This window comes from Peromyscus leucopus, chromosome 8b (assembly GCF_004664715.2).
Source record: "Peromyscus leucopus breed LL Stock chromosome 8b, UCI_PerLeu_2.1, whole genome shotgun sequence".
NCBI classification, from domain to species: domain Eukaryota; kingdom Metazoa; phylum Chordata; class Mammalia; order Rodentia; family Cricetidae; genus Peromyscus; species Peromyscus leucopus.
In genome coordinates, this window is record NC_051086.1 from 4,775,795 (window position 1) to 4,803,167 (window position 27,373).

A 27,373-nucleotide genomic window follows, 5' to 3' on the forward strand; every position below is an offset into this window, starting at 1 on the left:
ATTTCTTTTGTGCAGACTCAACAGTTCAGTTAATGTTGAACAAAGAAAATTATATGCTTTAGTTATGTGTGCTTTAATTTAGATGCTTAATGGCTTTTAATGTTACAAAATAAGTTTATTATTATATTATGATCTCATTTGTATTATATTGTCTTGCTCTCTCATATCTGTGATGATATGGTCATGGTTTACAAAAACAATAATCCCTAAGAAATAGGTCATTAACAGTAGTTAACGATTACTTGTGATCTATGGTAATGACTGATTTCTTTGGGATTATTGCAGTTATAAACCATAATTACAGATTATTACAGCAATAATTATTTTGTTAAGGAAAAAATGTTCTATGCTTGAACAGCTGCTAAAACAAGTGCCTTGAATATTTCAGAATAAAGAGAAAAATGGGAAAGTATAATGAAAATTTAGTCTTATAAAATGAGATTCTAAGAGATTTATAGATATGAAACTTGTGTATCAGATATTTTCTTCTAAATTTAGTTTAGGTGTATGTGTTGACATGGTTCTTTGAACTTCCTGGGTGCAGTTTTGTGATGAAGATATAATCTTTGGTATGTCCTTAAGATGTTCAGCATGATGCTTGAAGGACATTGACATAATGCAGTGAATGCTGTCGTCAGGATTGTTACCCTGTTTATTTACCACCGCCTTCCATAGTGTGTGTGTGTGCTTGTGAGAAAGAGCTGAGGCTACCTGAAGGCCCCTCGGAGCACGTGCTGTTACGCTGTGTGATGTTCTTCACTGTAGTCCCCATGGGTCTTCAGTCTTGAGGTGTAACTGTCCTATAACTGCACGTTTGTACCCTTTGGCCTACTTCTTCCCCTTCCAGCCTTTGATGGCTATCCACTCTTCTCTATGTGTAGCAAACTGTTTTTGTTTAGATTCTGCTTATAAGTGAGAGCATGCATTATTTTTCCTTCCATGTCTAGTTGATTTCTCAGTGTGGCTTTTCAGTGTGTTTTTTGTTGAAGACTGCATTTGAAATAGAAGTTTTGGAGAATGGTCTGATACTTATAAGAATTACAACTCACCTTTAGCTGAATGCCAAACTGTAGGTGATAGCTTCTGATAGCACTTCATTGTTTCTTGCTAACATTACCTGTAACTCATCAGTCTAAGTTCCATTGTGAAGAAACTTCTGCTTTTCAGTTCACCACACCTTAGAGACGGAGACCTTCTCAGTCAAGGATAGGGCACATGTACACCCCATTTCTCAAAAGAAATCGGTGAACTTCCATTTAAATGTACTGTTATTTTAGAAAAATGCTTATAATGTTGTCACACGATACTTATGTATGTGTGATTTGATATTCAAGGTGCCATTTTGAGGTTGTAGTAGAACATTGTGTGAATGTTGAGACGTCTTGTGTATCGCTTCTTTAGTATACTGTAGACAGTAGTGCTCTTCTTTATCTAGCATTGCAGAAGTCATTCTGACTTGGGAAGCTATGCCAGTGGGTTCAGCTCTCAAGCGTGGAGTCTTTCTGTGCTCTCTCACACCTTCACACATTGAGTTAGACCTGCCACACACAGGGTGGGAATTCAGGCGGCCCTTCTGAATGTCTCTTCTTGGAGAATTTTTGTTCAGTCTGGAGTTTTGTTTTGTTTATCATGCAGTCAACATTGAAGAAGTATATGTGATAAGTTATATCTAACTTTTATGGTAGCAAAACTCTTTGGCAAAGTAGAAGCAGTTTAAAATTCTTAAGTAATATATGATTTCATTTTCTAGTATTCTGAAGGAAGACAATAAAAATTAAATGTTAGTATATTTTTATGGGTTTTTTTTGTGGCTCTGAAACAGAACCACTGTTAAAGGGGTATTATTCAACAATAATAGTAATAATAGCCAAAACAGGTAGAGAGAGCACTTCCAGTGGTGACTCGTATGCATTATGGAAGCAGTTAAGTCACTAGTGTAATAAACACCAGACATAAGACTTGAAGCTAGCCTTTGCTTTTGGCGGCTGACTGTATTGCTTAATGTGCTGGTTTCACCCTCCCTGCCTGTCTCTCTTGAGACAGTCCTGCTGATCACCATTCCTAGCAACCTCTGCTTTTTTTTTTTTTTTTTTTTTTTTTTGGTTTTTCGAGACAAGGTATTTCTCTGTGTAGCCCTGGCTGGCCTGAAACTAGCTCTATAGACCAGGCTGGCCTCAAACTCACAGATCCGCCTGTCTCTGCCTTCCAAGTACTGGGATTAAAGACATGCGCCACTACCGCCTGGCAACTTCTGTTTCTAAAGTAAATACTTACCATCCAATGGAGAAATATGACAATTATATACATGGAACAACTTTTGTCTGCTTTAATTAGGTTTCTTAAATAAGAGCTAAGTAGCATATGGTTCAGTTCACATTAATGGAAAGCCTCCATATTAAGTTTTAAAGCAGTACTAGTATATGGTGTGATATTTAGTCCTGCAGTCTCAGCACTAAGGAGGTTGAGGCAGAAGATTGTGAATTTGAGGCCAGCTTGGGCTACGTACATAATGCATTCAAAGACTGCCTACGTTACTAATAAGACCGTATCTCACACAACATCAACAGCACCACACCCCCAAGGCATCAGGGACATAGCTCAGTAGCAGAGTGGTTGCCTAGCATATTTTAAAAAAGAACAACAGCAGTAACTATTATCTAAATAGTATCTAAATATCTAAAGTGATAAAGTGTAAGGGAGGTAATTGGTCGTTATTTACTCGTAAATTTATGTTTTGCTTTGAGAAATAGTGTTAATTGGAGTGGGTATGGGGCACATAGGCTCTTGCTGTATAGCCTGATCTGGCTCCTAAACTCAAGGCAGTATTTCTGCCTAAGTTTTCTCAGGTCATGGGACTGTAGGCAAGTGCACCGTGCCTGACTTATAGTAGAATAGTTAAAAAAGAGTAACTCTCTTAGGGCAGGGAAAATGTTACATTCAATAAAAACTACACTTGTAGTATTTCAGAATACATTTATTTTAGAAATGACACAGTGCAACTGTTAGTCTATTCACAGGTTGGAGTCACTGTTAAGAGCCTTACGATTGCTAGGATTCTAAGAGATATAGCTGATTCTTATTATTTGGTGATAATGGCCTATATAATCAGAACACCACATTCACAAATATCAAATCATTGTTCTTATTGTTACTATTAGGCAGTAGCATTTCCATCAGACACAACCATTTTTCATGTATAAGTAGTTATAAGAGCTCTTATTTAAACGTATTGTTGGTTCATTAACATTGAACTCAGAACCAATAGCACTATTGACTCGTACCTGAACACAGCATACCTAACACATATGTTATATAGAAGGCACATGTCTTAGTTACTTTTCTATTGCCATGAAAAAAAAAATTCCATGACCAATGCCACTTAGAGAAGGAAGCGTTTAATTGGATCTTACAGTTCCAGGGGACTAGGAGTTCATCACCATCGTGGACATAGCATGGTAGCAGGCATGGTGTTGGAGTGGCAGTTGAGAGCTCATATTCCTATTCACAAACAAAGCAAAGAAAGAACTAGGAATGGCAGGCTTTTGAAACCTTAAGCCCACCCCCAGCGGCACACTTCCTCATCATCCCCAAATGGCCACCAACTACCACTAGCATACATAATACCTGCCTGCCCGCCCTCCACCCCCGTTCAGGAACACTACATAGCACTTCAGTATTCTACCTGGGCTATCTCAAATATTGAGATCACTAATGGTGTGAAAGTGGGGAAAAACAATAGAAATACAGAGGCTGAAAAGAATGCCGGTTAGAGCTGAAATAAGGCAAGAGGGTCACAGTGCTCAACAGGAGCTGGAATCGTGTACACCAGACACCAGCCTTTAAGGTTAGGCACATATATGTGAATTATTTGAGTACCAATTTAGGGTTACAAATAAGTTTTAGCAAAAAGATAAATTTATAAAGTCAGGGAATTCACTGGGCGGTGGTGCGGGGTGGGGGTGTGGTTTGAGAGTCAGGGAATTACAGTCTATGTTTATTTTTAGTGAGTGTGTATTTCAGTGTTCAATAAATTGCTAATGTTAAACCAATAATACATGCCAGTCTGTGAATTAGATTGTGGAGTTGATTAGAAAACTGAACAGACAAAAGTGCCTGTTGTCATGCAGTTTACAGTCTGCTGGAGTTGACAGGCAGGAATTAAGAGCAGTTATATAAGATATGTAATGTTAGAAGTCCTTCTGTGCTAAAATAGAAAGCAGTGAAGCAGAGGGGGCTGTGTTCTACTTCTTTGTTGCCAAAGCTTAGTGATTTGTCAATTAACAGTTGCTTTTTTTAATCTTAATTTCATGGGCTTTTTGAGGTGTTGTAGTTAGCTTATAGCCGGGGCTCAAGTTGCCTGTGTTCATCTTTCACATTAGTCTGTTGTCTGTGCTAGAATTCTCGGACCTAAACATAAGAGGTCAAGCAATGCTCGGAAGGATACATGGGTGTAAATGTTTATGACTTTGAGGTAGGCGTATCTTTTTTAGCAAGCATCCCCAAACAGACAACAATAGGTAGTTAGAGTATATCAGAAGTAAAAATTTTGTTCACTGAATAACACCATCAAGAAAGTGAAAATAAAACCTACAAACAATGCAATGAAGAATGTTTACAATTCAGTAATAGTGACAAATCTTGAAAATAGCTTAAGGATTTAAATAGACTTTTCTCCATAGAAGGCATAAAAGTAGCCCGTAAACACATGAAAATATGCTAAAAACCATTGGTCATAAGGGAAGGCATCTCAAGATGACACTAAGGTACATCTCACACCACTAGGATAGATGTAAAGAGAAAAAAAACATAGTAACAATATTTGTAGAACATAGGACTTCACACTTCATTTTCAGGATTGCCAAATGGTGCAGCTTGATGGAAACAATGTGAGAGTTTCTTCATACCATAGAGGCTCCATATGACACAGTAGTCCATTCCTAGATGTGTGGAGATTTGAGGGCATGCACTTATATGGTATATACAGTGTCCATCACAGTATGCTATTGTAGCCAGGAGATGAAAATAATCCCAACATCCAGCAATTGAAGGAGTATGTAAAATGTTACCTCTCCAAACAATGACACGCTTTTTGTTCCTTCAGAGAGGACCCAGCACCACCACGCCTAGCTCTATCAAGTTTAATTTTAGTACACTTAATCATTGTGAGATTTGATTTTGGAAATAGGGAAACACTTAAAAAATTTGTAGTGTTGGTTGCCCAGTCCTGTGACTTTACTCATAAGTTTGAGTTGTATGGTATATGAGTTTTTATTTCAGCAGACCTGTTCAAATATAGTAGATCTTTGGGTTAGGTTAGGTGGTCCCCAGTAGTACATAGGATTATCATGGTTGTAAGATCTCAGTATTGAAATTGGCAACTACTATGATAAAATACTGTTGGAAAAACTGACAGTGAGACATGTCCAGTTTTTAAAATGAGAAATACTCTACAGGAAAGTATATAAGAACATCAACAAAAGAGTATTCATAATTTGTTGATGTAAGATGTAAGGATGAATACTTTTATGATTAAGAGAGTATTCTAGAAGTAAAAATAAGGATCATAAATACTCCATATTCAAGTTGCAAGATTCAAGAGGCTTGGTAGAAAAAGGCACTCTGTTAGCATACTTACCAGGAGAACTATATGTTGCCTAGACTTTTCTTTTGAGCTGGAAACACTTTTGAAGCACAAACGTGAACTCAGCTTCTCACATGGACTTTGTGCTAGTATCTTTCTTATACATGCAGTGAAACTTGTTCTGTGATGTGCTCCTTTTCTTCGGCTTTAACTGTCTCGTATTGTTAGTGGATATGCCATAACATTGGCAGTTTCTGATTTGTTTAAGGTTTTGTGATGGACACAATGTGTATCTTCTTTATAGGGTGTTTGTCACTGAAGCAGGCTGAGGATCCCCTGCTGTCCCAAGGGAGTGGTTTCTTGATTGCTGCTGTGTAATCATGGATCCTAACATCTGCAGGAAAAGCATTATTGAAAATGGATTTGTTTTTCCCAAGTTCTTTAACAAGCACAAGCTTTTTCTTAACTATTCAACATATTTAAACAAGTACAAAGGTCACATGAATATTCTTTTTTTTAAAAATTTGCTTTTATGTGTATGAGTATTTTGCCTGCATGCATGTATTTGCACTATGTGTATGCATGGTGTCTACAGAGATCAGAAGTGGGCATTGCATCCTCTGGAACTAGAGTTATAGGCAGTTGTGAGCCACAGTGTGGGTGCCTCAACCGCTGAGCCATCACTCTAGCCTCCAAGATTTCTTAATAAAATAAACGTGATTAATTTGGAATTGTGGAATTGTTTGCTTACCTTTGAAAAATCAGTTTTCAAAAATGATGCAAAATTTCTTTATGAAATGACATTTTTATGTTTTTAAATATTCCTACAGGTCTCAAAAGTTTTTAGAGAATCTAGCACTTGGATTGATAAATCTTGAGACCTAATATAATGCTGCTTAAAATTCATTTAGCTAATAATTCCATTCCTAAAGTTATTAATTTTGGCTTCTCTAAAGTAAAATTTGTGAAAGCTATAGATACTTCCCCTTAGGTGGGATGGTGTGTGTGTGTGTTCATTCATTTGTGAACATGCACATGTGTACATTTATGTGGAAACCATAGACCATCAGATATTGCTCCTTCTGTGTTCTTTGCTGTTTTTTGAGTCAGGGTCTCTCACTAACTAGCCAGCAACTTAGCACATGGGCTAGACTGCTGACTGGCCAGAGAGCCCAGTAGTCTGCCTGTCTCTGCTTCCTGGTACTGGGCTTACAAGTGGGTGCAACCACACCCAGCTTGTTTTATGTGGGTTCTGAAGACCAAACTCAGGTGCTTCTGAAGCAGATGCTTCACTAAGTTAACTTGCTAGCTCTTTGTTCCATTACTTAAAGCTGTGTCATCGTTGGTATTTTTAACCATTAAGGTAACTCAGTAATCAGTGAAGCGCATAGAAAAAAATCTGTATTTTAAAATATGAAAAAAGTCTAAAAGACAGTAAATTTATTATTATCTGTAATGTTACAAGCAGAGTAGTTTCAAAATGAAAATAGGTAGACAGACACCCTCATAAAATTGACCATTGAGAACAGAGATGGTTATTGGTGAAGAGGATTTGTTGTTGTGGGTAGTCTTGATATGTACCCCAGAGTGGCCTGGAAGTCCCTGTGGAGTACAATCTAACCTCAGATTTGCCTTCCTTATGCCTCACACTTCCAAGTCCTGTCATTGCTGTGTATGCTATCATACCCAGCCAACAATAATACATTTTGAGAGGGCCAGGGGATGGGGATGGGGGCAGAATGTCATTATTCAGCCCAGGCTAGCCTGGAATTCATGGAGCTCCTACTGTCTTCCTTTTCTAGCCCCTCACCTCTCCTCAGTGCTGGATCACCTTCATGCACCATTGTGACTACAATTATAGTGCTTTTGGCTGGATAACAGGAATGGTTATACACAGTACATTTAAGGTCTTATCAAGTTTAATTTTTTTTTGCTTTTTGAGACTGTAACTCTGCTGGAACTCACTAAATAGACCAAGCTGGCCTCAACTCAGAGACCCACCTGCCTTTGCTTCTCTACTGCTGGAATTAAAGGTGTGGATCACCATGGCCAGATCTACATGGCCAGATCTATAAAGTTTAATAAATTCAGTCATATCTTACTTTTCCCCATTTGCAAATGAAAATCTTAAGACTTTAAGAGGTAGGTAAGTAACTCATAAAATTGAAACAGATTGGCGGGACTGGGATTCATACCTATTTTTTCCCCCTTGCTGGAAGACTTGCTATTATCACCGCCTTGATAAACATGAGACCCAGTGCTCTGCTGTCTGTTGAAAACTGACTTTATAATAGTTAATTATTTGTTTAGAAGAATGTATGTTTTTGCTCATTTAGGGATTTCTGAAAAATAAGCTTATTTATATCAGTGCTTCTCATCTTTTTTCTTTCTTGTTGTAAGGACGTCTCGCATGGCTGATATACTTCGTTGGCACGGTTGTAGGAGGGAGATTAACGTACACCAGCACAGATGAGCATGATGCTATGGATGGAGAACTGTCCTGCCGGTGAGTAGCCATTCTTACTACACAGGTAAGAAGTTTAGCCTTTGCGTTAGCTTTATATGGCCTAGGAGAAAATGATGCCATTGGTTACCTTTTGACTCGTGAGAAAATGAGTGCACAGATCATTTGATTCTTCAACAAATAGGCTCAAATTTACTTGATTTTTTTTTTTTAACCCCTTGGTGCTAGTGATCACAGCCTTAATAAGCTATTGGATGACTCTTAACACTTTCCTAAACTGAGGGAAATTCCTGTGAATAATTTCTGTGAATAAATTCCTGTGAACAGCTTACTTTTCCACAGATTTTGATCAAATACCATATTTCCTGCACACTCATGTAGTTTTTGTTTCAGCGAAGGCTTAAAATTCCAATGAAAATCAATATCATATGAATTTTCAGAGTACTATTGCCAGTTTTGTATGGACCCTGCATGTGTATTTTCAACCTTCTTAAAAGCAGAAATTGTTACAACATTGTTTTATAACGAGAAAAATGGAAATAGTATCTAATTTGGGGCTGTTAAAAGATTCAAATGAATTTAATTCTTTTTAGTGCTTAGAACAATGCCTGGTAAATATTGATATATTATACACACATAAACCTGTTTAAATTAAACACAATTTATGAACATTTAACTTAAAAGTTAAGTAACCTGGACTATGCCATAATTTAAAGTTGATTTTCCAATTTCATGTTGCTTTTCAATTTTTCTTTATTATTATAAATTGCCTCCAAGTAAACATTGGCTTTTATAGATTGAAAGAATTTCATTAGTTAATTTCATAAAGTTGAATAGCTCATCAAAGTGTCTATAGCATGTTAAAGACTCATAATAAGTATTACCAGTTGGCCTCTGGAAGAGCTATAACTTGTTCAGTGTCTTTAATCTGAAAACCTAAAATCCACAGTGCTTTAAAATCTGAAACTGAATTTCAACATAACTAGCAAATAATCTAAAATCTAAAAAGCCCTGAAATCTGACATAGCGTCTCAAATACTTGATATGATACTCAAATATACCATTTTATCTTCCAAACCCAAAGCCTGTAGATGCCAACATTATCTAAGATTATTATAGTTGATAGGTTAGTGTAACAAATGGCTTGTGTTTATTTGTATTCTTTAGTTCTATATGATATTTAGCATTCTTTTTCATTTTTTAATTTTAATTTTTTATTATTGGTATTTATATGTATCATCTACCCTTTTTTTTGCATGTGTAGTATATGTGTGTATGTACTCTTATTCCTGTGAGCGGATACAGATGTGTGTGAGTACATGTGCAGATGTGTGCATGTGGAGGCCTAAAAAGACATCAGGTGCTGCCCCCCATCACTCTCCAGTTATTTACTGCAGTAAGATTTTACTGTCATTGATTTTAGCCAGTCTGCCTAGGCAATTTGCCACAGGGATCACCTATTTCTACCTCCTGAGGGTGGGGATTACAACTGGCCACTATAGTTGCCCACCTTTTTTGTGGGTTCTGGGGATTCCAACTCCTGTCTTCTTACTTGCACAATAAGCTTTGTCCACTAAGTCATCTCCTTGGTCCATACCTCACTTTCTTTTGTGCTTATCTTTGTAAACTTACTTATAATAATTCAATTTATATTAAAGTTCTCAATATTTTGCTATTCAAACTATTAACCAAGGCCAACTCTGTCTTTTAATGGTTTGTAATGCCACTTATATCTTATACAGAATTCTTTTGTCTTTTCTTAGGTCTTTCATGTTTCCATTGATCTAGAAATCAGTTGTTACAATACCATTACTCCAGTAAAATCTTGAAAAATAATACTTAGTTGTTACATTATTCTTAAATATATTCTGTGTGTCTGTGTGCTGGGATGCGTGAATAATGTATGGGTGTATTAGGGTTTCTATTGCTGTGACAAGACACCATGATCACAGCAACTCTTATAAAGAAATACATTTAATTGGGGTGGCTTGCTTACGGTTCTAAGGTTCATCATGGTGGGACATGGCAGCATGCAGGCAGACATGGTACTGAAGAAGTAACTGAGAATCCTACATCTTGCAGTGATCTGAGATACTGTATGATATCTTGATCGTCTGAGACCTCAAAGCCTGCCTCCACAATGACACACTTCTCCAAGGCCACACCTCCTAATATTGCCACTCCCTTTGGGGGCTATTTTCTTTCAAACCACCACAATGGGCAAATGTGTATGAGAGTGTGCAATGCATATCAGGCCAGACAAGGAGGGTGGGAGTCTTCTACTACTATATTCCATGTTAGTTTTGACACAGTCTCTCATTGAACCTAAGACTCATGATTATCCTAGCTGATCAACAAGTATCTGGGATTTGCCTATTTTTGTCTTGCAATATTGGAGTTAACAGGCACACGTGGCCATACCTAGCTTTTATGTGTTTGCTGGGGATTTGAACTCGAGTCCTCTTGCTTGCATGCCAACCATTCTTATCCCACTGAGCCACATCATTAGCCTTAAATATACTCTTAAGGTCTTGGTAAATGTGTTGTAATTGTGAGTAGAATTTTTTCATTGCATATCCTTTCATCCTGTGTACTATCCTTTTAATAGGATTTGAACCTCTAATTGTATTTTAATTAAGATACATATTTTGGTTTCTTGAGACAGGGTTTCTCTGTGTAGTTTTGGAGCCTGTCCTGGAGCTCACTCTGTAGACCAGGCTGACCTAGAGCTCACAGAGATCTACCTGCCTCTGCCTCCTGGGATTAAAGGTGTGTGCCACCACTGCCCAGCAAAATATTATTTTTAAAAAAGATAAAACTTGAACCTGAATATATAAAAACATATTTACTTTTACCAAGACTTAACTATTTCCTACACCAATTTAAGTTGCTTAAAAATGTGATGAATATCAACTGTTTAGGGCCTTTGTAAAATGCTTTTGTAATTTTTAAGTACATGAAAAATAAGCCCTGTATCATCTTTTAAGTAATATTGCATATTTTGTAAATTGGAAATGAGGTGCTTCTGTTATTGTTGGTTTGCTATTTTAAAGATTTTCATCATTAAGTAAAACTGGCACTTTCTAGAAAAATAATATGTAATAAGACATAAAGCAGATAGCTACCTGTTCATTAGAGGAAAACTCATTTTTTCTTTAAACAACAAAACTATTTAACTTTAATGATTTGTCTTTTTACTAGCTTGCATTCCCTAGAAAATAGGGTTAAGTGGAACTTATGAGCTGATATTTTATTTAGTTGTTGTGATAAATTGTATTTTTCAGAGAATTAAGGATAGGAAAAAATAAAGAGAAGATAATTGTCAGCTCTTATTGCTCTGGTTACTGTTTTTGGGACTTGTCTTTGTGATAAATTTGCTTATAAACATTAAATCATTTCTCATAGTGCTTTTGCTGTCATTTGCAAATGTATATAAGGATTAAAAAACAAAAACAACAAAAAATCCGGACTTTCTTGTTGCTCAGTTTCTCAGCTGAGTGTGAGACAGGTTCCAACTTTCAGGTCTGCCACTCACAGTATAAATCAGTGTGCCTTTGCAGGCTCCTCATTGCCACATCAGTCATGTTTTTATTCTTTCTTTCACTGCTTAAAATGGTCCGACTAGAGTGTTGACGTATTGGTTAGTGTTCCTACACAAGAAGGATGTCATGAGTCTCAGAGAAAACATGTAGGAAACTTTGTTCCAGACACAGTCTTACTACTGGAGTTCTGTGCTAACAAATTAACAGGTATGTTATGTACTGTGTCCTTGACTAGAAGTAGACAGAAGAAGTCATTGCATTCACAGGTGGTGACCAGAGGCTTACAAGAGCTAACCCTGTACTTCCAGTGTTCTCAATGACTGTAGAAGAACACTGCAGTGAATAATGAGAACCAACATACACAGTAATGTATATGAGGAACTGCTACAGCAATTTCCCCTAGGCTACATGCAGCCACTCTTCTCACAACAGCTGTGGTAGGGTTTACTAAGAGCAAGCAACTTGCTGTTGTCTTCTTTCTGAGTCCTGCTTCTTACTGGTTGAGGTCTGTACCTGGGTCTTTAACTTCTCTCTCCTCCTTAGTGCACTTAGGGGGAACTGGAGATGTTAGAGCTTTCTGTTGATCTGATCCTGTTGAGTTGCCTGAAGATACAATGAGTTTTGACTTTTGTTTCCCTGGTGTGAAGTTGTAACTTTAGGAATTATGTGAATCCCTTCTGGGGCTTCGAGACAAGTAGAGGATATCAAGAGGCCAAGTGATCAAGTGCTGAGGTTGATGGGTTGTGCAAGCAGGGGAATACATATTCAAAGTGGATATATGCTAAGATTTGCATGCATCTTGTTTGTGAACAACATAGATATTGTATGTGTTTTAGAATATTGGGATTCTAAACTTAAAATGTCATCTTACGTCCAATTGCAAAATAACACTTACATATGCGGAAGTTGCTGTAATTGGAAACAGAACACTGTTGTCTCTCTAGTAGGGATTTGGATATCTACTCTTCCTCTCTAACCACCCTATCCAAATAGTCCATATCCTACTTTAGCTTTCCTTGTAGTGCTTACTACCGCTACATGGTTTGTGCATTGTACTAAAGTAACAGGAAGAGTAAGTGTTAACGCTTTCGTTCATTGTATTTTCTCTTCTGCTTTGCAACCCAAGAGAGTGTAGGATTGTCTCTAACTCACCGATAAAAGACACTGTACATTTGTGGCTTGTTGCCAATGCCAGCTGACGTACCTTCAGTTCCAGTGAACTCCCAACATTGCTCACAGTTTCTCATTTCAGTAATTCTTGTCTTCCAACTTTCAAAGATCTACTGAAAACTGTTTCACAAGAATGTTTCACCCTGCATGTATCTGCAAGTGGATGACTTCTTCTGCCTTCTTTAGCACTTAGTCTTCCTATGTCTAATCTCTGACCACCGAGTTGCCCAAGCCTGTGTCTGAAGGGTCAGTCTCATCTTTCCCTTCTTTTTTCTTTCTAGTTTCCACATACTCGAGTGCTAAGCTGCTTTGTAGTTATTCCAGAAAATCTACCTTTTTCTTTTGTGCTTTCATCTTTTACCTAGACTAGTGGTATAACTTTAGAATGGACTCTGCTTCCTCTCTGCAGCCAAGCAATCATTCTAAAAATCCAGATCTCATTATTTCATTGCTTTGTTTATGTTCAGGAATAATGTTCCATTGGTATTTTCCTAAGGTTTAAAGTGTGTTTTAATAAGTTGATGCTGCATAACCGCTCCATTTCTCAGGGGGGAAAAAACCTTCATATTTAAGGTATCAGGGACAAGTAAACCATAGTACCTGTGGTGGTTTGAATGTAATTGGCCCTCATAAACTCATAGGGAGTGGCACTATTAGGAGGTGTGGCGTTTTGGAAGAGGTGTGGCCTTTTTGGAGGAATTGTGTCACTTTTCGGGTGGGCTTTAAGGTTTCCTATGCTCAAGATACACCCAGTGTCTCATATCACTTCCTGTTGCCTTTGGATCATGATGTGTAGGACTCTCAGCTTCTTCTCCAGCACCATGTCTGCCTGCGTGCTACCATGTCCCACATGATGGTAATGGACTAAACCTCTGAAACTGTAAGCCACCCAAGTAAATGTTTTCCTTTATAAGAGTTGCTGTGGTCATGGTGTCTCTTCTCAGCAATAGAAACCCTAACTAAGACAGTATCCAAATAATAAATACACTATGAAACTATATAAGGTAAGGGTAAGAGGTACATTTATTATAGCATCTCTGTTTCCAAAATTGTGGAAGCCTATCATGGAAAGTTGAGAAAGGCCACCATTATAGACATAAAAGGTTATTCTAAGTTGTTCTTAACCAAGAAAAAAAAAATGGAAGCAAGTTAACACAAGACATTTAAAAGGTATACTAAAGTAACATTCTATAACAGAAAATGTCTTTCTTAAGACATGAATGGGTAATAGTCTGGGATATAGCAGAATTATATCTGCACTTATCTATGACCTCATGGACATTTCTTGAATTTTGATCTGAAAGTGAATGTAAGAATAAGTTTGGGTCATGAGGGCGGGTGTTTAAGTTGTGTGGTATTTATGGTTTGTCTCTGGTATTGAGGGGTATAAGAATAAGAAAACAAAATATGGACAAAAATGATCAAGAGTAATGCGATAAACTGAGCTTGTTTTGTTGTTGTTTCTCAGCCCCTTAACCCCATTAAGACTGGAGGAAAGTTCTTCCTCCCCCAGATTATTCTAATAATACACCCAGAGACCGAATTGTTAAGTTTGACTCTTCCCTTTGTTTCCTAGAGCAGTAGAATTCTGGCTAGTTCCAAAAGAGTCCTTCTTTTAAGGGTTTTGGGGAACTAGTCACTGTAGTTTTATTATTGGCAATGTTTGTAGCAAATTCAGCTCTTGCACATTCCATACAGGAGGAGTTCCACCTGCTGCAACTCCTTCCATTGCAGCAACATGACCATTCCTTCACGTGATGGCACCAAATCCCAAAGTTCCATCTGGCATTATATTGGTAGAGTCTAGGCTGAATGGCACTTCTGTTTATGCCTGTAGCATCTCCTGTAGCTATATGTCCCATCCATAGGTCTTGATCTCATGTGTCAGAGATTTCCTTAAATCTATCCTGCTGTCCACTTCAAAAGGTCTTCTTGTTCATGTCACATTTCTCTCGAACTCTCCACTTGGCCTAAACTCCAGTTGCTTGAGGTTTGTACCACTTTGTTGTTCATCTATTCTCTGCCATTCTTGGAGCCAAACTCTGTGTCATTCGTTTGATCTGGTGCTCCTGATCAGCAGTCCCCATAACCACTTTAGCTTTTCTTGAGCCTCTGATGTTGGGGTCCATCTGGTCTTCCGATTGCCTCTCTGTGCAGAGTGTCTTCCCGAACACAGCACACTCAAATTCAGAAGAGCCAGATGGTAGATGTTGGAGTGGACACTCACTCAGTGGTTAGCAGGACTGGGCCTTCACGATGTCTTTCCAGAGCTTCTGGAGCAGCTGGCTTCCCTGAGAACTCAGCAATGTCTTCCTGAGGGCCTTTAGTCTTCTGCAGTGACTATAGTCTGTCTACACACACACACAAAATGCTTCCCCAGATTGAGGTAGTTTGGGCTACCTCATGTGCCACTAGGCAAATAAGAATAAGGAATGCACTAGCATTCGGAGCACATAGGCAGCTGCTTTCCCCAAAGTGGCATGTTGTCCAGTTCCTCTTTGGCAGTCTGCTCTAGGGTTAGCATCTATTCGTGAAAATGTTTCCAGCTTTCCTGTATCTCTCTTAGTTTTGTCTTTTTCTCCCTCCCTGATATCAGGAGATTATTTGCTACGGGCCTCGGGAATATATTATAAGAACTCAGCTGGTTATGGCAAAACCACTACCTGAAGGGATGAAGGAATTCCTTCAGAGGAAGCCAAATTCCAAGGAGCTTTTGGTGTTATTTGGCTTGTTATATATCAGCTGTCTTCTGTTATGAAAATCATGTGTGCCTTCATAGTTTTTTCAATTGACTTTTCCCTAAGAATTGCTAACAGTGTGGACTGATCACTCTTTGGACATAATAAATTCAAGGTATGTGGAGAAAGGCTTCCTTCTCCTCAAACCATCCATTTTTCCCCTTTCAGCACTGGAATCAGCTATCTCCCTTAGCCACATTCAAGGACTAACAGAAATAACAGTCCAGACCACCATATGCTAGTCTCCTGATTTAAGGTAAATATCACACAGAGACACCAACTAGGTCAGGTGGACCTTAAGTAATAGCTTCGCACAATTTAGCTCGGCCCTCCTTTTCTTACAGCCTTACTAACTTTATAGACTTCTAACTCTTTACCTAACCACTTCTAGGAATATTTAGATAACTTTCTGGGCTGATAGCTATGCATAGCCAGAACCCCAGTTCAAGCCTCCCTGTAATTATCATCATTGGCAGCATCCGGCCAGGTCCATCCCCAGACAGAGGAAAGTACCTTATCAGAGATACCTCTGTACTCTTCTAAGAACAGACTTAAGCGTCCAGACTACCTGAGAAGGCCTGGCGGATGTGCCAATTAAGCTTAACTTCCTCCTTCCCCAAATCTTACCTCTAGTTCCAGATCTCCCTTTAACTATCACCAGTGGCATCTAGCTGTACACAGGCTGCCTAGTGACTGAGCACACCTTCCCCTACCCTGAAGAAAAATGGCAGATAGCTTGGACAGATAGGAGCCACAGGAAAAAAGAAGGCAGTTTTATTTTCTCCCATTGACCTAGCAACTTATAGATTCTTAACATTTTCTACCAATCACGCTTAAGATTTTAGTTGAGCACATAAGATCCCTCTTCTTAGATATTACCCAAATTTAGCTTTTGTTCATTTCCCCATTAGTCACTTCCCTTTTGGGTTGCAAATGATAATTAACAATTACTGTCCCTCTGTGTGATTCTTATCACCTCTCCGTTTGACCCTGGAAGCCTGGCTTTACACTGCCAAGGAATTACTGCTTGTAAGTGTATATATACCAGGACTTCCAGGGCACAGGAGGAGGGAGAAGAAGATTTGGAAGAATAAATGATTGGACTAAGAGCTTGGTGTGCTGAGATTCTATTTCTCAAAAATAGTCTTCACCATTCATGGTTTCATCTCCTGAGCCCCTGGGAAGCATACTATTAAGGCTGGTCCTCAAGAGTTGTTCACAGAGGTGACTGTGCAGAGGGAAGGCCTTCTCTCCGAGTTTTCTAAGTTTTCTGTCAGGAGCTGACATCACCGGCGACTGTCCACTTGCACATTTGCAGTTATTGGCAGGCTGCTGCTGACAGTGCTTCTTTGGACTGTAGTTCTCGAGGCTACAGGCTTCAGTGCTCTGCACTTTAATACCCTTCTGCTGACAGTTCTCTCCTCAGAATGAAGGTGACCTCTGTTGCATTCATGCTTTGGTTTTTTTTTTTTAATGGATTTTTTTTTTTTTATCATCATGACTTATCAGGCTCTACCTTAATTTTGGTGCCTGCCTCCCTCCCTCTCTCCCTCCCTCCCTCCCTCCCTCCCTCCCTCCCTCCCTCCCTTCCTTCCTTCCTTCCTTCCTCTCTTTCCCTCCCTCTCTCCCTCCCTCCTTCCCCCCTCTCTCTCCCTCTCTCCCTCCCACCTCCCCATCTCTCTATATCTTCGTGTCTGTCTCCTTCTCTCTCTCCCTCCCTCCTTCCCTCTTTCTTTCTTTCTTTCTTTCTTTCTTTCTTTCTTTCTTTCTTTCTTTCTTTCTCTCTCTCTCTCTCTCTCTCTCTCTCTCTCTCTCTCTCTCTCTCTCTCTCTCTCTCTTTCTTTCTTTTTGGAGACAGGATTTCTCTATGTAACTCTAGACCAGGCTGGCCTTGAACTCACAAAGATCTGTCTGCCTCTGCCTCCCAAGTGCTGAGATTAAAGGTGTGAGCCACCATACCCAACTTCCTGCCTTTCTTATTACTTTGTCTCTTGTCACTGGTTGTTGAATCCCTATATTGAACATTTAAAAAAAAAAATTTAAACTTTTATTTTGCATATGGGTGTTTTGCCTGCAAATATGTCTGTTCGTCGTGTGGATGCCCAGAAGGTGACTGACTCCCCTAGAACTGGACTTACAGACAGTTGCTGCCATGTGGGTGCTAGAAATAGCTCCTCTGGAAGAGAAGTGTTTTTAACTACGGAGCTATCTCTCCAGCCTCCATTTAAAAATTCTTTTTTTTTTTTTTTTTTTTTTTTCTTTTTTCTTTTTTTTTTGTGATATATATTTTTTATTTTACAATACCATTCAGTTCTACATATCAGCCATGGGTTCCCCTATTCTCCCCCCTCCCACGCCCTCCCCTTACCCCCAGCCCACCCTCCATTCCCACCTCCTCCAGGACAAGTCCTCCCCCGAGGACTGTGATCAACTTGGTAGACTCAGTCCAGGGAGGTCCAGTCCCTTCCTCCCAGACTAAGCCAAGTGTCCCTGCATAAGTTCCTGGTTTCAAACAGCCAATTCATGCATTGAGCACAGGACTTGGTCCCACTGCCTAGATGCCTCCCAAACTGATCAAGCCAATCAACTGTCTCACCTATTCAGAGGGCCTGATCCAGCTGGGAGCCCCTCAGCCTTTGGTTCATAGTTCATGTGTTTCTATTCATTTGGCTATTTTTTTCAATAATTGAGTAAAACTGAAATTTATTATATGCCACAGTCGTCCTAGGGACCTCCATGCTATATATATATATAGCCTTTATGGTTCTATGGGTTGTGGTCTGATTGTTCATTTTATATCTAGAATCCACCAATGAGTGAGTACATACCATAACTGTCTTTCTGGGTTTGGGTTACCTCACTCAGGATGATTTTTCTAGTTCCATCCATTTGCCTGCAAATTTCATGCTTTCATTGTTTTTCTCTGCTGAGTAGTACTCCATTGTGTATATGTACCACATTTTTTTCATCCATTCTTCCGTTGATGGGCATCTAGGCTGTTTCCAGGTTCTGGCTATTACAAATAGTGCTGCTATGAACATAGATGAGCATGTATCTTTATGGTATGTATCAGCATTCTTTGGGTATATGCCCAAGAGTGGTATGGCTGGGTCTTGAGGTAGTTCGATTCCTAATTTTCTGAGAAACCGCCATACTGATTTCCACAGTGGTTGTACAAGTTTACATTCCCACCAACAGTGGAGGAGTGTTCCCTTTGCTCCACATCCTCTCCAACATTGGTTGTCATTGGTGTTTTTGATCTTAGCCATTCTAACAGGTGTAAGGTGGTATCTCAGAGTCGTTTTGATTTGCATTTCTCTGATGATTAAGGATGTTGAGCATTTCTTTAAATGTCTTTCAGCCATTTGTAGTTCTTGTTTTGTGAATTCTCTGTTTAGCTCTTTAGCCCATTTTTTAATTGGACTGTTCAGTGCTTTGATGTCTAGTTTCTTGAGTTCTTTATATATTGTGGAGATCAATCCTCTGTCAGATGTGGGATTGGTGAAGATCTTTTCCCAATCTGTTGGCTGTCTTTTTGTCTTATTGACTGTGTCTTTTGCCCTGCAAAAGCTTCTCAGTTTTGAGAGGTCCCATTTATTAATGGTTGTGCTCAGGGTCTGTGCTGTCGGTGTTTTATTTAGGAAATGGTCTCCAGTGCCAATGCGTTCAAGAGTGCTTCCTATTTTCTTTTCTATTAAGTTTAGTGTAACTGGATTTATGTTTAGGTCTTTGATCCACTTGGACTTGAGTTTTGTGCATGGTGACAGATATGGATCTATTTGTAATCTTTTACATATTGACATCCAGTTATGCCAGCACCATTTGTTGAAGATACTTTCTTTGTTCCATTGTATAGTTTTGGCTCCTTTGTCAAAAACCAGGTGTTCATATGTGCATGGATTAATGTCAGGGTCTTCAATTCGATTCCATTGGTCCGTATGTCTGTTTTTATACCAGTACCAAGCTGTTTTTATTATTATAGCTCTATAGTAGAGTTTGAGGTCCGGGATGGTGATGCCTCCAAGGGTTGCTTTATCATATAGGATTCTTTTAGCTATCCTGGGTCTTTTGTTTTTCCATATAAAGTTGAGTATTTTTCTTTCCAAGTCTGTGAAGAATTGTGTTGGGATTTTGATGGGATTGCATTGAATCTGTAGATTGCTTTTGGTAAGATTGCCATTTTTACTATGTTAATCCTACCTATCCATGAGCATGGGAGATCCTTCCATTTTCTGATATCTTCTTCAATTTCTTTCTTTAGAGATTTAAAGTTCTTATCAAAAAGGTCTTTAACTTGTTTAGTTAGTGTTATCCCAAGGTATTTTATATTATTTGTGGCTATTGTAAAGGGTGATGTTTCTCTGACTTCTTTCTCAGCCCTTTTATCATTTGTGTATAGGAGGGCTACTGATTTTTTTGAGTTGATCTTATATCCTGCCACTTTACTGAAGGAGTTTATCAACTGTAGAAGTTCCCTGGTAGAGTTTTTGGGGTCACTTATGTATACTATCATATCATCTGCAAATAGTGAAAGTTTGACTTCTTCCTTGCCAATTTGTATCCCTTTGATCTCCTTTTGTTGTCTTATTGCTCTAGCTAGCACTTCTAGTACTATATTGAATAAATATGGGGAGAGTGGACAGCCTTGTCTTGTTCCTGAATTTAGTGGTATCGCTTTGAGTTTCTCTCCATTTAATTTGATGTTTGCTTTTGGCTTGCTATAAATTGCTTTTATTATGTTTAGAAATGTTCCTTGTATTCCTATTCTTTCTAAGACCTTTATCATGAAGGGGTGTTGGATTTTGTCAAAGGCTTTTTCAGCATCTAGGGAGATGATCATGTGGTTTTTTTTCTTTCAGTTTGTTTATATGGTGTATTACATTGACTGATTTCCGTATGTTGAACCATCCTTGCATCCCTGGGATGAATCCTACTTGGTCGTGATGGATGATTGTTTTGATGTATTCTTGGATTCGGTTTGCCAATATTTTGTTGAGTATTTTTGCATCAATGTTCATGAGGGAGATTGGTCTGTAGTTCTCTTTCTTTGTTGCATCTTTGTGTGGTTTGGGTATCAGGGTAATTGTAGCCTCATAAAAAGAGTTTGGTAGTGTTCCTTCTGTTTCTATTGTGTGGAACACTTTGAAGAGGATTGGTATTATTTCTTCTTTGAAAGTCTGGTAGAATTCTGCACTGAAACCATCTGGTCCTGGGCTTTTTTTTGGTTGGGAGACTTTTGATGACTGTTTCTATTTCTTTAGGGGTTATTGGTCTATTTAAATGGTTTATCTGGTCTTGATTTAATTTTGGTATTTGGTATTTATCCAGAAAATTGTCCATTTCTTCCTGGTTTTCCATTTTTGTGGAGTACAGGTTTTTGAAGTATGATCTGATGATTCTCTGGATTTCCTCATTGTCTGTTGTTATGTCTCCCTTTTCATTTCTGATTTTGTGAATTTGGGTGCTCTCTCTTTGCCTTTTGGTTAATTTGGCTAGTGGTTTGTCTATCTTGTTGATTTTTTCAAAGAACCAACTCTTTGTTTCATTGATTTTTTGTATTGTTCTCTTGTTTTCTATTTCGTTGATTTCAGCCCTCAATTTGATTATTTCCTGGCGTCTATTTCTCCTGGGTGAGTTTGTTTCTTTTTGTTCTAGAGCTTTCAGTTGTGCTGTTAATTCATTGGTATGGGATTGCTCCATCTTCTTTATGTGTGCATTTAGAGCTATGAATTTTCCTCTTAGCACTGCTTTCATAGTGTCCCATAAGTTTGGGTATGTTGTACTTTCATTTTCATTGAATTCTAGGAACTCTTTAATTTCTGTCTTTATTTCTTCCTTGACCCATTGATGTTTCAGGTGGGCATTATTCAGTTTCCATGAGTTTGTGGGTTTTCTATAATTTTTGTTGTTATTGAGTTCTAACTTTAAGGCATGGTGGTCTGATAAGATACAGGAGGTTATTCCAATTTTTTTGTATCTGTTGAGATTTGTTTTGTGTCCAAGCATGTGGTCAATTTTTGAGAAGGTTCCATGGGGTGCTGAGAAGAAGGTATATTCTTTTGTGTTAGGATGGAATATTCTGTAGATATCTATTAGGTCCATTTGAGTCATAACATCTGTTAGGTCCTTTATTTCTTTGTTAAGTTTCAGTCTGGTAGATCTATCTTTTGGTGAGAGTGGTGTGTTAAAATCTCCCACTACTAATGTGTGGGGTTTGATGTGCGTTTTAAACTTTAGTAGTGTTTCTTTTATGAATGTGGGTGCTTTTGTATTTGGAGCATAAATGTTTAGAATCGAGACTTCATCTTGGTGGATTTTTCCCGTGATGAATATGTAATGTCCATCCTGGTCTCTTTTGATTGATTTTAGTTTGAAGTCTATTTTATTAGATATTAGGATAGCTACACCAGCTTGTTTCTTAGGTCCATTTGCTTGGAAAACCTTTTCCCAGCCCTTTACTCGGAGGTAGTGTCTGTCTTTGGAGTTAAGGTGTGTTTCTTGTATGCAGCATATGGATGGGTCCTGTTTTCTTATCCATTCTGTTAGCCTGTGTCTTTTTATAGGTGAGTTGAGACCATTGATATTGATGGATATTAATGACCAGTGATTGTTAATTCCTGTTATTTTTTTGGTTGTGTTGTGTTGTCCTTCTGTGGTGTATGTTGGTGTAGGATTATCTATTGCTTGATTTTTCATGGATGTGTTAAGCTTCTTTGGGTTGAATTTTCCCTTCTAGTGCTTTCTGTAGGGCTGGGTTTGTGGACAGGTATTGATTAAATCTGGTTTTATCCTGGAATATTTTGTTTACTCCGCCTATGGTGATTGAGAGTTTTGCTGGGTATAATAGTCTGGGTTGGCATCCGTGGTCTCTTAGTGTCTGCATGAGGTTTGTCCATGATCTTCTAGCTTTCATAGTCTCTATTGAGTAGTCTGGTGTTATTCTGATGGGTTTGCCTTTATATGTTACTTGGTCCTTTTCCTTTGCGGCTCTTAATATTTTTTCTTTATTCTGTGTGTTTAGTGTTTTGATTATTATGTGGCGAGGGGACTTTTTTTTTGGATCCAGTCTATTCGGTGTTCTGTAAGCTTCTTGTATCTTCATAGGTATTTCTTTCTTTAGGTTAGGAAAGTTTTCTTCTATGATTTTGTTGAATATATTTTCTGTGCCTTTGAGTTGGTATTCTTCTCCTTCTTCTATCCCTATTATTCTTAGGTTTGGTCTTTTCATGGTGTCCCAAATTTCCTGGACGTTTTGTGTTAGGACTTTTTTGTCTTTATTGTTTTCTTTGACTGACGAATCTATTTTCTCTATCATGTCTTCAGCGTCTGAGATTCTCTGTTCCATTTCTTGCAATCGGTTGGTTATGCTTGTTTCTGTAGTTCCTGTTCGTTTTGTCAGGGTTTCTATTTCCAGCATTCCCTCAGCATGTGTTTTCTTTATTGTCTCAAATTCATTTTTCAGATCTTGGAATGTTTCTTTCATCTGTTTAATTGCATTTTCTTGGCTTTCTTTGATTTCTTCCCATTTTTTGTTCGTTTTTTCTTCCATTTCTTTAAGGGAGTTTTTTATTTCCTCTTTAATGGAGTTTTTCATTTCCTCTTTAAGGGAAGTTTTTATTTCCTCTTTAAGGGAGTTTTTTATTTCCTCTTTAAGGAAAGTTTTTATTTCCTCTTTAAGGTAGTTTTTCAATTCCTCTTTAAGGAAAGTTTTTATTTCCTCATTGAGGGAATGTTTTATTTCTTCTTTAAGGGCCTCTATCATCTTCTTAATGTCATTTTTAGGGTTGATTTCTTCTGTTTCTTCTGTCATGGTATGTTTAGGTCTTGCAGGTGTAGAATCACTAGGTTCTGATGTTGCCATATAGGTCTTTATGTTGTTGCCTGTATTTTTGCACTGGCGTCTACTCATCTCTTCCTCTGTGAGGTGCAGGTGGTGTCTGTGTCTGAGAGTGCCTCTCTTGTTCTAATTTTTAGTCTTGGTTTAGTAGTGGTTCTTGGTTAAATTGGTGCTATTGGGCTATTTCTTCAGGGGCAGCTGATTTCGATCGGTGAATTATATACTTATGATTCTGGTGATCTGGTTTGGTGGCTGGGTAGCGCCTTCTTCTGTGTTCCCAGGTCACGTTTTGTTCATTTGTCAACTCCTCAGCTGATCTTGTTTCTTCAGACTTCAATCTGTAGGCATCTGAATCCTCTCCCAGATGGGTTTCAGCTGAGCAGGGTAGTCTCACCAACACCTCCGAATTGTTGGGTTTCACAGGATCAGCAGCTGGGCCCTGGGTTGTCCTCAGACGGAGTGTTCAGATTCGTTCTGGTTCTGACCCACCGAGATAGCTTCTTCCCCAGATGTTGGGGTTGGGGCGTCCCTGTTCCAAACTGCGTCTGCTTGTCTCCGTCCCTGGACCTGTTTACCTCTGCAGTCCGCCGCCGGGCCTGTATGTCCCTGTCAGCTGCCGCTGGGTCTGTCTGCCTCTGGGGGCCGCCACCGGGCCTGAATGTCTCTGTCGGACGCTGCCGCCGGGCCTGTTTACCTCAGTGGGCCGCTGCTGGGCCCGTCTACCTCCACAGGCCGCCGCCACAGGCCTACCTGCGTCTGCTTGTCTCTGCCGCCGGGCCAGTCTACCCCTGTGGGCCGCCGCTGGGCCTGAATGTTTCTGCCGGCTGCTGCCGGGCCTGAATGTCCCTGTCGGCTGCTGCTGCCGGGTCCGTTTACCTCAGCAGGCCGCCGCTGGGCCCGTCTACCTCTGTGGGCTGCCGCTGGGCCTGAATGTCTCTGCCGGCTGCCGCCGGGTCTGAGTATCCCTGTCGGCTGCCACCGCTGGGCCCGTCTACCTCCACGGGCCCCCACCGCAGGCCTACCTGCGTCTGCTTGTCTCTGCCGCCGGGCCTGTCTACCTCTGTGGGCCGCCGCTGGGCCTGAATGTCTCTGCCGGCTGTCGCCGGGCCTGAATATCCCTGTCGGCCGCTGCCGCCGGGCCCGTTTACCTCAGCGGGCTGCTGCTGGGCCCGCATTTAAAAATTCTTGAACAACCCAGGCGGTGGTGGTGCATGCCTTTAATCCCAGCACTCGGTAGGCAGAGCCAGGCGGATCTCTGTGAGTTCGAGACCAGCCTGGGCTACCAAGTGAGTTCCAGGAAAGGCGCAAAGCTACACAGAGAAACCCTGTCTCGAAAAACCAAGGGAAAAAAAAAAAAAAAATTCTTGAACAACCCAGGCGGTGGTGGTGCACGCCTTTAATCCCAGCACTCGGGAGGCAGAGGCAGGCGGATTCCTGTGAGTTCAAGGCCAGCCTGGTCCACAAAGCGAGTTCCAGGAAAGGTGCAGAGCTACACAAAGAAACCCTGTCTCGGAACCCCCCCCAAAAAAAAAAATTTTTTTAAACAAGCAATTTGTTGTTCTCTTTATAAATGTCTATGTACTCTCTCCTTATACTGTTATTATTCCAGGATACTAGGAATCCTTGTTAACTACCATCCCCCCCCAGATAGGGTTTCTCTGTAGTTCTTGCTCTGTAGACCAGGCTGGCCTTGAAATCACAGAGATCCACCTGGCTCTGCCTCCCAAGTGCTGGAATTAAAGGTGTGGGCCACTGCCACCCAGCTCCTTGTTAATTCTTTAGAGCATTTCTTACGTTATCCAACTTGGCATTCATTATTCTATATGTTAATTGTATTCTATGTGTTAAATGTATTATTTGTGAATTTCTGTAGGATGGGGCTATATCTGTATCTTTCTCATTTTTGTATTTTGATTACCTAATATATACTTAACATAGTTTTTTATTGGTTTAATGGATACTTATTAAATTGGATTTCCAAGGTTATCCAAAACAATTTTACAGAATCCATTTCTTTGTACTTGGTACTATGTATTTATAACTTGGATTTTAATTTTTTAATGAAGACCTAGTGTGATGGCATATACCTTTAATCCCAGCACTTACGAGGCAGAACCAGGTGGATCTCTGTGAGTTCGAGACCATTCTATATAGTAAGTTCCACGCCAGCCAGGGCTACAGAGTGAGACCCTATCTCAATAAAACCAACAACTAAAAATTACTTAATGAGGTAACTTAGTTAATGAAGTTATTTGAATTTATTTAAGTTCTTCCATACTTTTTATAAAATTAATTTAAAACATAAGATTGAATCTGGTGATGAATATTACATGTATCTGTGTAATGTATATGTATAAAATGTATTTTTACATAGTCAAGTATGTTGCATACATAGAATGAACAAGATGGATCAGGGCTAGGTAAGGCATCAACATTTCATCTTGTAAAAAAAAAAGTCATATTTTACTAGGTTGGGCTTGGTGGTGAACATCTATAGTCCTGTCACTTGGGAGGCTGAGGTAGGATTTCTGTGTATACAAAGCCAGCTTAGGTTATACAGTGGAACACTGCCTCAACCACACCAAACCAAGTACTACCCCCTCCTCCACTGATATAATGTATTGATTTTGTTAATGCAAGGTACTTAACAATCTCCCACTAGGAAATTTTCATAAAAGTATGCAATGTTCAAGGATGTCTTCATTGAAAATGCAATGGTATATTATAAAGAAGTAAGTGTTAAGAAATTTGCCCTAATCTCCCATTCACTTACAATTTGCTGGTGATAATGTTTTTAAATAATAATAACAATCAGTTGAAAATTTATCATTTTGTGACAGCTAATAATAGTTTGGTATTGAAAATGATTGAAATGAGTCTGGTAATGCACTTCTGTATATAGTCCCAGCTACTCAGGAATGTCACAAGTTGGAGGCATGCTTAGGCTACAGAGTGAATTCAAACCAGCTTAGGCAACTTAATGAGACTGTGTTTCAAATGAAAAGCAAAAAAGGGGATATAAATTGTGGAATGCTTGTCTAGTATGTACATGAACCTAAAGTTCAACCTCCAGTACCACATCTTGTACACACACAGAGCTTGATTTTCTTAAAATATTTTGGCAATATTTTTATGTTTTAGGTAAAATTTTAATCATTCATTTATAGAATACTGAATATAACTTCATAGATATGATCTTAATTTTAAAGAATTGAGTCATGATTTTGAAATATTTAGAAATACAAAGTACATAACTGTACATTTAATATCCTTTAAAAATACAAGAATACTTACTTTTATCTCTCTCTATATGTATATGTCATGCATCTATATATAACCTTTAGTGGAATAGTTTGTATATGCTCACCTGTAGGAGATTTATATTTATATATAACGACTAGGAGGATATAGATCAGTTGTGTCTTACAGAGGTTTCAGGTGATTAAAATAACAGTTTCTGGACATGCTTTTGTATTTTCTCACTTTTTAGAGTGATTATATGTTTGTAATAAATACCTTAATATTGTTTCTTTGAGAATTTGTATTAAAGCTTTTTTTTTTTCCTTCATGGAAAGCGTTTTTCAGCTTATATCTTTAATGGATACCAGATTGCCTCGCTGCACCAATGAAAAAATAGAACTTGCAATTCTGTGGTTTTTGGATCAGTTTCGTAAAACATATGTTGGTGATCAACTTCAAAGAACCTCAAAGGTAGGTTTTTACTGTCCTAAAGCTTTAATGTATTACTGGGGATGATCATGGGTATATACACATACCAGGTGGGAGGTGAGTGATAGCGATATCGTGTAACTCTACCACAGACATGTAATTGATAGCTGAATTCATCTGTTGAATTGATATTGAAGCACAATGTAAAATTAATTTACTTGTTTTATACATACATTTATCATTTTCTCTAAAGGAATAATGAATATTTTTATGTGGATAGTTATTAAATACTTTGGATTACAAATATACCTTAGTAGATAACATCTTTCATACTTCAAGGTTAGAAACAAGATTTGCTGTTTTAAGAGTTCT

General features: G+C 38.8%; 1 protein-coding gene across 2 annotated transcripts in view; it reads left to right on the forward strand.

The window, feature by feature from the left end:
- The window catches only part of Ranbp17 (RAN binding protein 17), a 341,764-nt gene that overhangs the window by 59,300 nt on the left and 255,091 nt on the right, over positions 1–27,373 (forward strand). For both annotated transcript variants that reach the window (XM_037200543.1, XM_037200544.1), the window contains 2 exons: positions 7,982–8,087; positions 26,908–27,043. In XM_037200543.1, the coding sequence (XP_037056438.1) occupies positions 7,982–8,087; positions 26,908–27,043 (242 nt within the window). The remainder of the gene's footprint in view (positions 1–7,981; positions 8,088–26,907; positions 27,044–27,373) is intronic.